Source organism: Diabrotica undecimpunctata, chromosome 1 (assembly GCF_040954645.1).
Source record: "Diabrotica undecimpunctata isolate CICGRU chromosome 1, icDiaUnde3, whole genome shotgun sequence".
Taxonomy (NCBI): Eukaryota; Metazoa; Arthropoda; class Insecta; order Coleoptera; family Chrysomelidae; genus Diabrotica; species Diabrotica undecimpunctata.
In genome coordinates this window covers 13,160,270-13,178,806 of record NC_092803.1, presented here as the reverse complement: position 1 = coordinate 13,178,806, position 18,537 = coordinate 13,160,270, and the positions used below count along the sequence as shown (strand labels likewise).

Below are 18,537 nucleotides of genomic sequence, written 5' to 3'. Positions count from 1 at the left end.
CCCCGGGAGCGGATACTCTGGAGTTTTGCAAGCACGTCCTTAATACATGACCTTAGAAGAACAGCTTGGGGCACTGTTCTTGTTTTATCTAAACTTCCTCATTTACAAGGGATGACGTTGTCTTGCAGACGCAAAAAATCATACTAAAGCTAGTAGCCCTTCACTGCTTGTCCATATTTGGCAACCTCCTGCGACTGTAGCTTAGCTCCGGTGTCCAGCCACTTACGAACTATCCTACTATCTGCATCTTTTTTCTGCTCACGGTCTAGCTTTAGATCTGGACATTTCGTCGGCTCAAGGACTAGCTTTACATCAGGATCTTTCTTCTGCTCACGGATTAGCTTTATATCTAGATCTTGCTTTTGCTTATGGACTAGATTTGGATCTGGATCTTTCTTCTGCTCAGCCTGGAGGTCTTCCTTGGTTAGAGCTTCTTCGTTACTTCTGCCCTCTATGGTTTTTAACTGTCAAATTGGGCCTCATCGTGCTTGGCGCTCGAAGAATCGGCAGTTAAACTACTCGGACGATCTACTTGATAGGCCGTAGGCTCGCCTTGCATACACACTTTTAGTTGACTCTATACCCTGGCCGCTGAAAACATGGAATCCAAGGTCGCATGATCACTCAATGCAAGCATCGACAGGCGCTCGAAACTAGACCTTATGGGAAACTGTTTACACCGTCATTATTTGTGTTATGATACTATAACTTAAATGTTTTATGTATCATGATTTGTGTTTCACTTTCGCCGGCTGGTGAATTTTGTGAAAATGTTTAAAATTAATGTAAATCAATAACCTCTAAAAAACGGTATAAATATATTATAGCAACATTGTTAGTTCGTTTTTGTTGAGCGGTGTAAACGTGGGAAAAGTGATAACATAGGAAGAGGAATATTTAAGAGTGCGTGCCATTCACATGATCATTCCATCTTTTCAGCGGCTCAACTATAGTATACTTGCTTCAAATATTGGTTGTCGTATCTTAGTTGTAGAGCCAATACGATGGTCTCATAGTTCTTTTGTGCGTCCTCTGGGATATTTTCGAGGATTTCAACAGCCTTAATTTGAAGTGCTAATATCAGAGCAGTTGTCTTTTGTTTATATGTCGATCCATTATGTTAAGCAGCGGCTTCGAATTGCCTAGCCAAGAGGTTTTGCACCAAATATACACTGGCCAGGAGGTCTTGCCATCAAATATAGGAGGCTTAATTATTCCGTTGATACAGGGGAAACAATCACTTCTGCTTTGCCTTAACTCTCAATTGCTTGGTCTTTTCAATTTGTAGGCATATATTTTTAAGGGTTCTCATTATCTCATCGTGTTTTTTCTCTACTAGACCTCTTCTTACTTGAACTTCTTAATTCATGTCTTCTTTTGTCTTTTTGATTTCTCTTTTCATATTTTTTTTTGTTGCTCCAAGATTTCTCTTATGATATCTTTATTTATCTTAACGGTTTCTTATTAGCTTTTTTTTCTTCCGGACTACGTCTCTCTTCATCTTCTTGTCGACGTTTTTCTTCTTCCTCTTGCCGCTTTTCGTCAGCCTCGTTTTTTTTTTCAGACAAGTAGAAAATTAAAGAAAGAAGAAACCAAGAAAGAAAGACTTTGAGCAGATTAAATAATACATAGTGGCACAAGGATATCAGCAAAGAAAGAAAAATAAATATCTACAATACGATCGTCAAATTACTGCACTCTCTGCTCCAGAAATATTTATATGGGCAGAATATAAGAAAAACCGATTGACAGCTATAAAAATGTGTGTCTGGCAGAGATCATGCAGAATACCACGACGAGACAGATTTAGAAATGAATAAATAACATGAATTATTGGTACCGAGAAGACAACAAGAGTTAAGATGGTATAGATATGTAGTGTTAATTAATGAGTCTTGGAAAACTTTTTTGAAATAGCAGAGGAGGAGAAACGTGAAAGACCCAAATCAAGTTGGGAAACTAACATCAAAGGGTAATAAGCGAGAAAATCTTAAATGATGAGATATGCTTAAATAGAAAACGATGGAGAAATCTAGAAACTGGACAGAAACGACAGACGCTATAAATGATATACAGAAAAGCAAGAAATGAGGTTTATTTCAAACTTCAATTAAGTAATCTGTCAATCTCAGACCATGGCAGTCGAAACAACATCGTAGACGAAGTCTATACAGCACAATTTGCGTATTGCCATTTAGTAGTGGTAGAAAATAGCTCTTTTTCTAAGGAGGTCAAAAATGACAAATGAAAAATATATTAAAGACTGAACTTTTTTCAAATTACAAATACTTCTAATAAGTCACGTGCAAAGAGTGACATTATTTTTGATTTATTACGATATTCCGTTTCACGCATCGTAGCAACATATTCTCGAGCAGTAATTGTTTTGGTTTTGTTCAAAATACCCAAATTATTATAAAATAAATAAAAATTTTCTTTGCACCAAAACAAAACTTGCTTGATTCGACCGTGTAATCATGTCATCTTTCTAATTAATATTAATGCCAATGTTTCCAACTAAATCACCTTGTAATAGTTTCCAACATCCAGCTGTCGACTAACACCAGATACTGCCAAAAAATTGTTGCTATGTAGGTTAAAACTCTCGCAATATATTATTCAAAACCCAGACCTTTTAATTTTTCTTCTCTTTATATGTTTCATTCATCTTTCGTTTTGTTTGGTTCGAATTCTGACGGTTTGGGAAAACCGCATGTGTTTCCCTAGCCTCATCTCGATTTTACCATGACTCAGGTCAAAGTCCACTTCGGGAAAACGTTTCAACCGGGAAGCAGGACCGGCTGGCGATTGTTTAGAAATATGACAGGCGCCACTCCCTTTGGCAGTGTTTGTTTGAGTTAAGGAGAATGTACGAAAATAAAAAATGTGCGGTTCAATTAGATTTGAAATGTTATTCAACTAGAGCTTTGGCAATGGAAGTTGTTTATTTGAAATCACATGTTTGTGTTTTGAAAAGTAATACAAAATAACTTTGTTTTGCTACATCGGCTTTGATATTGGCGTAAATGTTATTGCGAATATATCAGGAACATAATTTATTTCTAATTATTTCTCCTGAAAATCGACAGTTTAGAGAAAAATTAAAGTTATTACAAGAGGATTACCGCCTTTGTCTACATCAGCAGCAGTAATAAATGACTTGAAGAAAGAAGGACTGTGTTGTAGTTCGGCCACTAATATACTAAAAAGACAAATTGGACAGAAAAAGGAATCCTCAGATAGAAAAGAAACCATTGCTTCCCTCTTTATATTAACGTTTAGTCATAGAGGTTATTTAAAGTCATACTCAAAGGTTAAAATTGAGGCTATTAAAAAAACGAAGTTGGTACCAAAATGTAAAAATTGCCAACTATTAGCCCACACGCAGACACAATTTCTGAAATAGACAAGCAAAATATGTGAAATCTCTAGTAAAACTTTAAACGATTATGTATTTCATGTGCAAAATCCGAAATGTATCAACTGTTTGATGTAACACCTGGCTAATTACATATAATGTAGCTTAGACTCGCCAGTTTAGCAGAGACAAAGTTAGCAGACAGATACCAAAAATGACAATCAATGTCAATAACAGTCAATCAATGGACGCGAAGAAACTAATAATTATGAATCCTATTGTAATTAAAGGGAGATAATTCCCTCAAATAATTCAAAATACCCAGTAATACTCTTCAAATAAACAGTCTTTAATACAAAATACGCCAATATGCAAACACTAACTCAACCTAGTCATTCAAACGAGAATTTGTTTGACGACTGATTTCAGAACTTAGAAGAAATTAATACAAACCAAACATCAAACAAAACTAACAATGCGCAGAAAAGATATTAGAACAGCTACTTGAAATGCTAATGTAATTAATCACCTAAGTAGAAATGCGAAGATTTCTATTGACATAACCAAAATTCAGATTTTTGCTTTAATATGTGGCTCCTATAAATTGTAAGGCAAAACAGACGATACTAAAGGTGTAAGAGGGGTATGGGGAATCTAAAAGTTGCATTCCATAATATATCTCATCATCTAAGCAAACATCATGGGCGAATTGGTTTCTTGTACTCATAAAGAGTAAACCGAAATAAAAGAAAAGACTGTTACCATTTGATTTCACGTATAGTGCCTCTGTATATTCGCGTAAATGTATTTCATCGTACCAGGAATCATCGGAGCGAATGGTACAGAAACTCTAAAAGTGAAATCATATCTTTCTGTCAAAAGAATGGAATAGTTAATGGAATTATTAAAAAACAAGAGAAAATCCAAGAGTTCCTGGATGTACAGCAAATAAGCGTGTAGCTTATTTCTAAGACCTTCCCAACCATATATATATATATATAAGGTTCTTGAACTCCTAAGTGGAGCATAGAGCTTCAGTGAAAACGCGCCATCGGGTTCTATTTTGCGCTAAGGCCTTCACCTCATTCCAAGACTTTCCTTGGCCTCTTATCTCGTCCATGATGGATCTTCTCCAAGTTTGTACTGGGCGACTTTTTTTTCTTTTCCCTTGAGGATTCCACTCTAGGGCAGTCTTTGCGATACTGCAACTATTTTTTCGGAGTGTGTGACCGATCCAACCCCACTTTCTGGACTTAATTTCATTTTGTACCCTCTTTTGTTCGGTCAGGTGTAGCAGATCGTCGTTTCTGATGGTGTTAGGCCAGAATATACGAACAATTCTTCGTAGACATTTGTTAACAAAGACCTGCAGTTTGTCTGTGAGGGTGTTTGTCACTTTCCAGGTTTCACATCCGTAGAGTAGAACAGACATGACATTTGATCGGAATATTCGGATCTTTGTCCTTGTAGTATACTCGCCAGATCTCCAAACAGGGTTGAGCGTGCTGAAAGCTTGTTGAGCTTTTCGTATCCTCATACGAATATCGTCTTCTGTACCTCCGTTTTCTGTTATGACACTTCCAAGATACGTAAAGTTTTCCACATTTTCAATCTGCATATTGTCGATAGTGAATAGCGTGTTGTTCCCAACCATCAATATCATTAAATTTTAAGAATATAGCCTTTATTACACAATCCATCCGTCAAATGTAACAAGAGGAGTGCAGATACGTATCTAATGCCTTTATGGCATGATGTTTTGTTTGATTTTTCTATATCATTTAATTTTATTCGTTAAATCCTATTATGTGATTTTTCTGTCATTCTACCTCTAGCCTTCTCCCCTTTTCAACGAGCTTTCATACATCTTTATTCAATAAGCCGTTTGCATTCGACATACCTAAGGCCCTTGTGGATATCAACCCTCTAATCCCTACGTCACGGTCTGACGAGATGTTCCACCTCCACCATAAAACGATCAAAAAATGACCAGAATGAACCTTTCTTTATGGGATTTAACATGAGAAAATATGCCGCACACGTGCTGTGTTATTATATTAAGTTTCTTATATAAATTTATATGTTATACCCTTATAGAAGGGAAAATAGAAGGCAGACGCGGCCCGGGTAGACGACAAATAACCTGGCTGCGCAACATCAAAGATTGGACAGGATTATACTTTCAAAGTTTAATAGAAGACTTTGCAGAGGTCATCGCCAACCTTCGCTAAGAAGACGACACCTAAAGAAGATATACTTTTGACGAGTAAGTTAAAATTAAAACCAAAAACTTACTTCGGTCAAACTGGTAGAACTTGTAACAAACGTATAGCAGAACATAAAATGGTTTTCATTAATAGAAAAACAGATTCTACATACACACTTCACCTTTCAGATCATAACCATCATTTTAATGACGAATTGTAAATTCTTCACATCCAAAATAAAACCCTTAAACTATCTTTATTAGAATCTATGGAAATTAACAAATTAAAAAATACAGACATACTTCTAAATGACCAACTTGAGACAAACAGTTCTTCCCTCCTCAATCTATTCAGTTAGACTATAAAATGTAAACACATACCAAAAATAGATCACTAAAAAAAGGGCACTCTGCTGAAACAGCTGTAGTGATGAGATATTATCATAAATTTTGTGAAAGTTTTTAAAACCGTGTTTTTTTCGAACTTTCGAACGATTTCTGAAGTGGAAATTGAAACGTCAATAAACTTACTTTACCCTTTAATTGTGGCTTATTCCCATTTAAATAGTAATAACTTTAAAATGCCACAAGAAAATAGCTTCAGAACAATATTAAGAATCCGTTATAGGCCCAGCGTTATTCAAAATTTTCGGAGATAGCATCAGATCAAGAAAAATATCGAAAATCTATTATGTAGGTTACCAACGCCTAAATTTGGATACGGCACTGAAGAAAGAAGATGAGAAGCATATCCTACTCTACTGTTGTCTCTTATTTCGATAGGATATGAATCCCGTTGGCAGAATTGACGTTGTTATTAAAATAATTTATATCAAACAGGATGGGTTCGATCCATCTTTTTCTCATTCTTTTTATCGTATCAAATATTAACTTACCGCATCTAGTGTTAATCTTTTCTAGGTGAACCCGTATTGCCTGTATGCACAAACCTGCAATTTTTGTAGTTTTTTTTTTACTAGGCGATTTTTTATTGGGGATTATAATTATCTCACAACATCTGGCATCAAACAGAAACTTACTGAATTTTAGTAGTAAGATTCGTTTCATTTTTTTTTTTCAAATCGTATTAAAAAGTTGTGTTCGTTCTAGTTTAGTTTATTACTTTCACTGTAAACCGTGGTTGCTTCCTGACTATATTATACTTAATCGCCTCCGGTAGCATAGAATCTTGGCCTACAACGCTGTACGTTAGTTTGTATAATTACCGATCATATCGTTCGATTCGTAGAGTTAAAAGGATGTTCAATTTATAGTCTGAAGGGCAAAATCAACGTCATAACGACCAGTTCCAGCCTTACACCGGCCCTGACCATAACCTCAATTTAAATTTACATGATTATCTCGTTTTCTACTAAACATCAAGCTATACGTAAAATGATACAGACACAAGAAACATTTTATATATTTCCACCAAAAAAAAAACAAAATAAACAAAGAGAAATAAAAAAGTACAGAAAGGACAATGAATATATACGTTATATAAATAGGAATTGCCTTTCGTGTAAAAAACAATAGTTTTAAGACCTAGTATCTGTATAACAGAGTCGTGGGACAATTAGATGAAGATGCATGTTGTAGAGTTAGGTCGAGATAAATAAAGTGGAGGGAGAGGACTCGTGTGTTGTGTGACAGCAAGATTCCACATAAAATGAAATTAAATTCTAAAAAATTGCCAAAATTCTATAAGATAAGCTATGATGTACCTTAATTGAAGTTTTGACAGTTGAACAGAAAGAGGGACAACCAATGCATGTGACGGAAATGAGAATATTCAGATGGATAAGTGCAGTAACCAAAAAGGATAAAATTGATGGGTATATTTGGACGGTGTCTAAAAGTGGTACCAAATAATGCCAGAATGAGAGACAATATATTAATACTGGTTGTGCATGTTTAATATTAAGATGCTAACCACCCAATGCCAAGTATTGCTAAGTATTGCTAAGTTTGCAAAGTTGTAATTACCTGAAAGAAGTAGAAAAGAATAACCAAAGAAGACCTGGTGACGTGTGTGAATGTAGGAGACGTCTGTGATGACAAGTGATATTGTTATATTACAAGACAGACATTTGCGGGCAAATGTAATTAGGAAATCCGACCCCGCGTAAGAATAAAAGCAAAAAGAGTGACGAATGGTTTAACTTGTAAGAATATTTCTTTGTAGGAGGGCTATTGATAGTATCGTATTACTAGCAGTAACACTTATTGCGTTAACGTATTAAAAAAACTTCCGCAAAAGGCCCCAAAAAATATAATTTAGTTATAATCTGTCAAGCTCCTCTACACTTTGTCGTTCTTTGTCGTGAGTTAACGTTAAGCTGTAGCTCCTGTATATTTGTGTACATATAATGATGCACAACATGCAGTCCACCGACAATCAAAGCGAAGTATAGTCAAAGGCATAAGGAGAACCACCCTTAAAGGAATGATAAAGGTAGAAGAACATCAACGCTGACGATTATTGCATATTTTTAAAGATGTACATAATAAAAGAACTTTTGCGGTAATTAACATGTCAAAAGCCTAGCTTTTTTTTGAACCTATTTTCTATCCTTCCATTGTTGGATATAGGTCTCCCCCAGTTTTCTCCATCTTTCCCTATCTTGAGCTGTTCTCTGCCATGTGGGACCTCCTTGTTTCCTAATGTCATCTTTCCACCTCATCTGTGGTCTGCCTCTTGATCTCTCTGCATTGTATGGACGCCACTTTCCGATGGTATTGTTCCATCGTCCGTCTTGGAGACGTTCATTGTGTCCAGCCCATTTCCATTTCAGTTTTGCTGCTTGTTCTATCGCGTCTACTGTCTTTGTTCTAGTTCTGATCCACTGGTTACGTTTTCTATCTTTAAGTGATATACCCAACATTTGTCTCTCCATCGCTCTTTGTGCCTTCCTTATCCTATCCAAATGGGCCTGTGTAAATGTCCATGTCTGTGCTCCGTTGGTGAGCACCGGTATTATACAGGAGTTATATACCTTGTTTCGTAAGTATAGAGGGATTGTTTGATTTTTTAGAAAGTAAGAAAGTTTGCCGAACGCTGCCCATCCCATTCTTACTCGTCTCGATATTTCGGCTGTTTGATTTTCTCTGTTAAAGCCTAGCTTAGCCCACCTTATTTATTAAACTGGTACAATGGAGCACTTCGCATAAACATAAGTTTTTCCACAAGACAAATCCATTTTTAATTAAAATGCCGAACAATCTTCGTAGTTGACTTTGTATACACGAATTTTTATTTTCAGAAGTCAGTTTACCTGAAATTTCTAAATCCAGTCCCAATTTCCCACCAGTCCTCACTCTAACCTCAATACAGATTTAACAGACTCATTTATTACTCCACATTGCGTTTTTCTACGAAATAGTCTGAAATTGAATATAACTTTCCGTTTATGTATGAACAAAATATAAATTTATATATTCTGAAAATTTTTAATGGTCTAATTTTGTACGATACTAAAGATGGAGTGTGGATGAGTGACTGAGTATTTTGGAACGGATCGTTAAGTGAGCCCCATGAAAATGTATTAATTGTACAAATATTTTTTACAATGGCAAAACAAAAAATACATTGTTATATATTAGAATGATATTAAAGGAGATTTATAAAATTTCTATTCTATAAGATCGACATTTTTACAACTTTACGACAATAAAACTTGCTGATGTATTACTAGAGAGAGGTTTCCACGAAACAGGCACGATTATAAATAAGAGAGTCGCTCGGAATTGTGACTTTTCTCCAGATGAAAATTCCAAGAGGTACATCTGAAATGAAGATTCGAGGTGATGAGAGCATTATCATAACTCGCTGGTTAGACAACAAATCTGTTACGATTCTGTCAACATACCATGCTACTAACAACCTAGATCAATGCAGAAGATGGTCAAAGCGTAAAAAGGAATACGAAATGGTTAATAGACCTAAGGTGATCAAGAACTAGAATCAGTTCATGGGTGAAGTTGACAGAATGTTGAGAGTCTGTTCGACACGAGCACGTACAAAAAGGTGGATAATTCGTTTCATTAGCCACATGCTAGATTTAGCAGTTTGCAACTCTTAGTGTCAATACAGAGCAGTACAAAAGGAAATACATGTACCAGCCAAAAACATTCCTTAACTGAGATTATTTAAATTAGAAATGGGAGAACAAATGATTTTGGACAACACTCAGTCTTCCGATTCTGAGATCTGCAGCGACTACGAAGACCTGGAGCCAAAACATAAAAAACGAAGAGTCGAAATTAAACCCATAAGTATTCATCAAGGCTGAACATTTCGTGGACTCTGCTGATATACAAAATAGATGTAGAAAGGTCAATTAATATAAAAGTTCTAATACATTTGGTCAATACCAAAGACTAAGTTCTAATACATTGTTCTGTATATAAAAATAATGAATCATAAAAATTTGCTAAAATATGAGAATTTATTGTACTGTTTTTTTCTTATGTTTAAGGTTATTTTGGTAACAGATAGACCCAATGTAAAATAAAAGGGACGGATGAATTACAAAGAAAGACATAATTGACTGCATATATTCAAATAGTCATCCTAGAAACGTACCACAAAAATCTGATGAAACTCTTTGTCCTTTATTTTTCGTAAGGATGTGGCGCCATTCCGTTGACTATAAAAGTATTTTAAAAAACTAAATAGAAGAAAAATAATTGAATAGGATGTGTTTAAATAACTTTTCTAAGGACTTATAGAAAAATAAAAATACACTTTAAAACTCCAAATTAACGCAGACAATTTTTATTCATGAAAAAGTCACTTATCGTAAAAGTAATACATCCATTGCTGATACAATAAGAATATAACAGCTATGTTTAAGCCACTGAAAAAAGTAAGATGAAACAAAGTAATTAAAAGCTAACTTCTCTAGGAATCGAAATAACTAAAGATTATGGTAAGACGAGCTTAAATAACGCTGAACCAAATGACAAACAAAATGCTCGAAAGAGAGACGAATGGAAAAACTAAAATACATATGTCTGGACGTTCGAAGGATTAAACCGCTATAAAAAAAATGAATATATGCATATTTTCTAAACAGTGTCTTTAACCAGTTCCATACCTTTTTGAGGATCCGGTGAAGAACATCTCTACTTGATTTTAAACGCGTTGCGAAAAAATCTACGCAATAAAGCTGTTTAAATGCTTTATAAAAACCAAGTTTATTTTGGTATTTCTAAAAAGCGTGACTCAATTTTTATACCAAAGTTTTTGTTCGTCAATGTACAGAAATAATACGTGTTGCGAAGCTGTTTTACACAATACTTTGTTTAAAAAATATCTTTGTAAAAAACTAATAAAATCTACTTACATTGTGTGGGTGAGGATAGCGAAGGCATCTTAATCTCGGCCAAAAATGCACTTTTGAAAGACACAGACACTGCGTAAACTTTTTTTGGTGTTTGAAAGAAAATCACGATCGCAGTCGATACGGATTGGAAATGAGAAGAATTTTATCTAAATTTAAACACTGGAACGGAGTTTTGCGTTAGACGAACTTGCCGCGTGCTTGCCGTTTTTTCTTTTCTTTCAGATTTCAGCGACTGGCTTTTTCAGCGGTGCGGTTCACGTTGCCAAATGTACGGGATGCCTGGGTGTTTAAAGAATTTGGAGTATTATTACAGGGTGTTGCTACTCATTAATTTTTGCGGCATATTTGAAACAAGGATATTTTTATTGTAAATGCATGTGAGGGCTATTTTGTTCATGAATTATATTAACTAGCGTTGCTTATTCTATTTTATATTACCGTTTTCATAGCATCACTCATGCTATACAGGAGGACACTATAGCATGATCATCATAGTTATTGAGGACAAATTTTCGTAATAAGGTAGATCACATGACCAAGATGAAAATTTAAGCGGAAAATTGAAAGAAATTCGCGTCTGAACTAGATAAGTGCTTAGAAGTAGTACCGTCATTGGGCAATTAGTTAACACATTCACAACCAACCGTCACACATGTGTGACGGTGATGTTTTCGTAAGAACATGTGCGACACCGAACTTACGTGATGAATTGTAAAATAATTTTACCACGGTTTATCACAGTGGGTCTAAATGTGTCCACAGTCCACCTGAACAATCCTTCTTTCACACGCTATGGCTAGTTTGTGATCTCGACGTTTAAACAAAAACGAAATAATCTATAAATTTATAGCACGTATGCAAACGTCAACTACGAAAAGTGTCGTTATTGTGTATAATTTAGACAGGTAATATAACTATGTAACTTATTTATACACGGTGTAATCCCCTATTATTTGTTTCAGACAGAGTTAGATCGCGTCTGTTATATATCTGCTATGCGTTAGATTGCGTCTGCTGTACGTCTGCTATACGTCTGATGTACGTCTGATATACGTCTGCTATACGTCTGATGTACGTCTGATATACGTATGCTATACGTCTGATGTGCATCTGCTATACGTCTGATATGAGTTATAATGCGTCTGCTATACGTCTGATATGTGTTAGATTGCGTCAGGTATACGTCTGCTATATGTTAGATCGCGTTAGTTGATGTTTATAGTAATGCACGTTCCGTGTATAATAATACTCAATCAGAGAAGATTATATAGAGGATGTTTGTTGGTTTAGTCATACTGTAAGAATGGTATCCGTTCTTCGGTTAATCATGTTCTATTTCTAGTAATACGTTACACGTTGTTGTACGTTATATCCTTTTCAGCGTCACCTCGCCTTTCACACATTGTTTCGAGAGAGAGAGAGAGAGAGAGAGAGAGAGAGAGAGAGAGAGAGAGAGAGAGAGAGAGTGAAGAAGCGATAGGCTGAAGGAGTGTCTTTTTACGATGCCAGGTGCTATATGGTTTGGGCATAGTTAAAGGATGTAGCCGACAGGTGGCGTGACGAGATGATGAACTGTAATAGATGTGGAATCCCCTTCAAAATAGGTCCAATAGCAACAAAGATATAATATAGCGCCGTTTTAGCGATGTTGTCATGTTTGTTTGTTTCTCTGTTAGCTTCAGTGACTACTCTTCTTTCCTTCAACGTCTATTATGCTAAAATCCGATCAATAGCAACGGAGATCCGATATCGTGTCGTACCAAAGATAGTGCCGTTTTGGCAATGTTGCCATGTTTTATTTCATTGTTGTCATATTCGATATCCTATCCACTTTCATCTGACGTCTCATATGTCAAAATCGGACCAATAACAACGGGGATACAATACCCGTTTTGGCAATGTCTTCCGTCTGATTTTTTTGTGTTAATGTATTGGATATCCCCTCCTCTTATATTTAACGTGTTACACGTAGTAATCTGACTAATAACAACAGAGAAACGATATAGTGCATTTTTGGCATTGTCTTTGCGTTTGTTTTCTGTTCTAACATATTCATTACTCCCTCCCTTTTCCATCGATACCTTGCACGTTATTGTACGTTGAGCCGTTTAGACGTTACAACCTTACTGTCCTTTTGTCAATATCGCCATCTTTGTTTTTTGTGTTATCGTATTCGTTACCCCCTCCCCTTTCCGACGATACTTTGCACGTCACGATCGGACGAGCCGTTTTACCCCCACCACAAAATGAACCAAAAATGACCAGAATGGACCTTAGCTATTTCTTATGGGATTTAACATGGGAAAATACGCCGTACTCTCCTAGCCCTTTTACTGAGATGGCTAGTAGGAAAGTTAGTGAGTACAGAGATACCGAAAGTGTTGAATATGAATTTGAGGAGAACCGTAATGATGAAATAATTTACTCTAGTTAAAGTGAATATTCTCCTTCTCATTCTGGAAGAGAGACTGAGGATACTAGCAATGATGGGGGTGAGTCGAACAATGATGGCGGTGAGTCGAGTAATGATGAAGCGAACGATCCAAATGAAAATTTGGTACAAGAATGAGGCGGATTCGCTTGATATAGAGGAAAATATTGAGATACATCAGTTTACTGAACAAAAAAATATAAACGTAGAAATTTCTGTTAACGCAACACCTATACAATATTTTTCATTACTATTTGATGATGAGCTTTTGATAAAAATCGTAGAGTTGACAAACCACAGAGCTGCTTCACGTAAAAAGAACCCTATTTAAACAAATATTCCTTTTTAAGATGCTGGATCTATCTATCTATCTAATTAGCCTTCTTCGGTCCATCTTTGGACATAGGCCTCCCCAATCCTTTTCCATTCTTCTCTGTCTGTCGCTATAGTCATCCATCTAGAGCCCACGTGCTTCTTGATATCATCTGCCCATCTCATTTGGGGCCTTCCTCTGCTTCGTTTATATTCCCACGGTCTCCAACTTATAAGAGTTTTGTTCCATCTATCTTCTTTTTGTCTTATATTGTGTCCGGCAAATCTCCATTTCAATTTTGCAACTTCTTGTCTAACATCCCTCACTTTTGTTTTCTCTCTTATTTACTCGTTTCTCTTTTTATCCATTAGTCTTATGTGCAACATTTATCTTTCCATTGCTCTTTGGGTTTTTATGATTTTGTCCATGTTTGCTTTTGTAAATGTCCACGTTTGGGAACCATAAGTTAAAACAGGGAGTACGCATTCATTGTATACTTTGGTCTTAAGATGCTGTGGATATCTTTTGTTTTTAAGAATGTAGCTTAGTTTGCCAAATGCCGCTCATGCCAGTCTAACTCGTCTTTTTATCTCTGCTGTTTGCTTTTCTGTGTTAAGTTTTATAGTTTGACCCAGATATATATAATCCTGAACCTGTTCTACTTATCTTGTCCGATCCTCATTGTGATGTCAGATTCAAGACGCTGAATAGATATAAATATTGATGACATAAAAAAATTTGGGTCTCTGCATATTATTGGGTAACATAAAACTTCCCCCCTTACGTTTATACTGGAGCATAGATCCACTATATCACTTTTCAATATTTGGAAAAACTATGCCCAGATCAAAGTTTGAAGCTATTCTTCAAAATATTTGTTTTTACAAGCCGGAAGACGTAGAAGTTCAAGATCAACTTCACAAAATTAAAAACGTTATGAGTAGACTTCGGCAAATATGCATATTGCATATTTTGCATATTGTGCATATTTTATGCAAATATTTCATATTTTGGCATATTTGTATAAAAGTTTGCATAAAGTGCATAAAAGTTCAGATTTTTATACTGTATTTGAAAATTTTTAAACATACCAATTTATTTCAATTCTTGTATAAAATTTTGTAGTCATTTTAATCAAGAAATGATCTAAGTACGTAATCTCTACAGGTACAAAACATTTACAATTTCAAAGAAGATCAATTTAAGTAGCCCTCAACATTCTTAGAAAGTCTCGGTCACTGAGGCATTCAGTTATTGGATAATCGCTAAGGGTTCGCTCATTTGCATTTTATGATCTAATCTCCGAATCTATCTACAATTTATTGTATCTTAACAGCAGGTAAACGGCTAATAGTTTTGTTCCTAATTTAGGGATTTTCCAAAATCTCCCAGTTTATTGAATTAGGTACCTAAACATTTCTAATTTGATGCTCAGATTTGTAAATCATTTTTGTTTTGATATTCAAAGCGTAAACACTCGTTGTGCGTAACAAAAAGGAAGGTTGTGATTTTATAATGCCTAAAACAACCAGTGCTTCAACTTGGATTAAACCTTATAAAGAGCTGTCTATGGATATGGGAAAAATCTACTGTTCAGTCTGTGGCAAAATTGTAAGTATCTAATATTTTCTATTAAATATCTAATATTTCATACATACAGGGTGTTTCCAAATGACATTTACAACGTTTGACTGTAGATACTTCTCGAAAAATTGAACAAAACGATATAGTTAATGGCGGGTCAAACTTATTTACTTTTCGAGATACAGGGTGTTAAAATTAAAAAAAATTAAATTCTTTTAGTTAATAACAACAATAACTTTAAAACCAATAAACGTATTTACTTGAAATTTAGTACTCGTAGGTTGTTTTTAAATGAAAAATAGCTTCCTTTAGTGAGAAAAAATTGTCCATGGTACAATACAATGGTGTGTATTTAGAAAAAATTTTCACCTTTACTTTTTTTTATGAAGTCAGCTATTCTAAAACACAATTATTTTTATTGTAATTGAATTAACAAAAGAAAAAACTTTTGTTGAATTTTAAAATAAGTTATATGATGTACTAATGGTTAGTAACAAAAACTAATTTGTGGATTAATACTGCATTTAAAACACTTAGCGAGTGTTTTTTTTTTCCAAACCAGTTATTTGATTAAATAAAAACACCTTGTATATTTTTATATTTTAAAGGTTGGGTTAAAATAAAGGTTTTTATTTTTATTTATAGATAGCATGTGAGAAGAAATTTCAGATAGACCAACATGTGAGAACTGCTTCACACATCGCAAAAAAAGGAAAAATAGGAGGAAAACATCAAACTTCAATGGCTAAATGTTTCCAATCTACTTCAAAAAAATTAGATGAGCAAGAAACTTTTAATGAAGACTTGTGTCGCGCATTAGTGTTTGCAAACATACTGCTTTCAAAATTAGCAAATGTAAATTTTAGTTCGTTTCTAAAAAAATATTGCAAACTTAATGTTCCAAGTGATCGGTCTCTAAGAAGAAATAATGTGAACGGGCTATACTCGTCGGTGTTAATTAATATTAAGGAAGAAATTGCAGATAATTATTTTTACATATCTGTAGACGAAACCACTGATTCCTCAGGAAAGTATATTGCTCATTTATTGATTGGTGTTCTTAAAGAAGATACCTTACCAAAATCTCATCTTATTTCATGCCAGCAACTTGAGAAAACAAATGCTTTAACAATTTCGCGTTTTATACAAGAAACATTAGCAACTTTTTTTCTTCCGACAACTATTCCTTCTAATAAATTACTGCTTATTTTATCGGATGCTGCTCCTTATATGGTGAAAGCAGGACAAAATTTAAAAATATTTTTCCCAGATTTAATACATGTTACTTGTGTAGCGTATGGATTAAACAGAGTTGCAGAGGAAATACGAAAAAAGTTTCCTCTTGTAAATACCATGATATCCAGTGTCAAAAAAGTATTTCTTAAATCTCCTATAAGAATTCAACTTTATAAAGAAATGCTACCTAACATTCCTCTTCCACCACAACCTATTTTAACGCGATGGGGAACATGGTTAGAAGCAGCTAATTTTTATGCAGATCATTTTGTTAAAATAAAGAACATAATTGATACGTTAACAGATAAAAGTTTCCAATCTCTTTTGGATTCTAAACAAACTTTTCAGAGTAACTTGCTTCAACAAGAACTTTCATTTATAAAATCAAATTTTAGTATTGTTCAAAAAACAATTACTCAGTTAGAATCACCAAAACTGTCATTGTTCGAAAGTACAGCATTAATAAAAGAATTTGCGTCATGTTGTCGGAATGTTAGAGGTAATATTGGAAAAGATATTTTAAAAAAATTTGAAGCTACTATGGAAAAAAATAAAGGTTACCATATTCTTTCTGAAGTAGTCAGTGTTCTAGCTGGAAATATTTCGGAAACAATTAATTTAGAACCAAATGTCTTGGTTAGTTTGAAAAATGCTCCCGTTACATCAGTTGATGTTGAACGAAGTTTTTCCATATATAAATATATGTACTCAGACAGAAGCCACAAGTTTTTGTTAGAAAATTTTGAACACCACTTGGTCATTTATTGTTACCATAATTCTAAATAAGTTTATTCATACTTAAAAATGATGTAGTTACTTAAAATAAATGTAAATCTTAATGAATAGTATGAAATATTTAGTTACGTACAATTTTTTTTGTAATAAAATTGTTACTATTTTACGATTTTTTTATTTATTTGTATGCATATTTTGTAAAATATTTGCATATTTTCGGGTAAACACGTGCATATTTATGCGCATATTTTCTACATTTTTATTTGCATATTTGCCGAAGTCTAGTTATGAGTCATTCTATAAATAATATCTCTAAAGTTTACTATCCAGGAGAGAACTTAAGTCTTGACGAAGCCCTCTTACTCTGGAGAGGGCGGTTAATATTCCGACAGTATATACCGAAAAAAACTAGTAAATATGGAATAAAAATTGATTGAAAGACAGCGTGGCACAGCTACAGACAGCGTGCCACAGCCACTGATAGCAGTTGTCATGTCAGCTGTGGCATGCTGCCTGTAGCAGTGGCACGCTGTCTTTAGAGAACTCTGATAGAGAAACTAATTGATACGGGATCAAATATCAAAGTGTCCTAAAGTGTCTTACTAGCTACTAAAGTCAAGGTTAAAATTGCTTATACTCGGAATGGATAAGTACCGCAAGAACAAAGCACAATAAATCAAGAAATAATTAAACAAATTTCCAATTTTTGTTATCATCATATAATATTTTCATATTTAATCAATTTTTTTATAATTGTGTACGATCGTTCTATATTAAAACTACCTAATAAAATTATAAGCCTTACTTCCAAAGACCTGTAAAAATTATATCGAAACAACGGCAACGTTGTAAACAGCTGAATGTGCTTTTGTTTTTGAACGTCATCGTTTCAGGTGGATTTTTTAACGTGTAAGATTCCTGAAAACATTGACACTTCAACGGAATTTCGTATGAAATTAAAACAGTGCGAAAAATAGACGAAAACAAAGATTGTTCACCACATCTTGGAATAGCGTGACTTTGGAAAATTATGGACGAAGCTAGACGTAGAATTATTTAAAATAGTTTGAACTGAAATCGTATGAATACTTAGATAGAAAGAGTCATAAGTTTTTAATTATACTTGGATTAGGTGGTAGGTTATTTTCATTGCAACAAGTTAATAAGCTTCTGAAGAAATAAAAAACCAGAAACAGAGTTATAAAGGTAACATTTTAAAGGGCAAAAGATATGAAGACTTTTGCGAATTTTGCTGAATCACTTTAGAGAATCAAATCACATTCATCGATGTACAAATAATATAATTTTTATTAGAATATAAATTAT

At 34.4% G+C, this 18,537-nt stretch overlaps 1 protein-coding gene across 1 annotated transcript in view; it reads right to left on the bottom strand.

Annotated features, from left to right (window-relative positions):
* Nucleotides 1-11,137, bottom strand: part of LOC140437765 (uncharacterized) — a 34,084-nt gene extending 22,947 nt beyond the window's left edge. Inside the window, exon 1 of the mRNA XM_072527480.1 lies at nt 10,913-11,137. Coding sequence (XP_072383581.1) covers nt 10,913-10,940 — 28 coding nt within the window. The 5' untranslated portion in view covers nt 10,941-11,137. The remainder of the gene's footprint in view (nt 1-10,912) is intronic.
* Between the last annotated feature and the right edge of the window lie 7,400 nt (nt 11,138-18,537).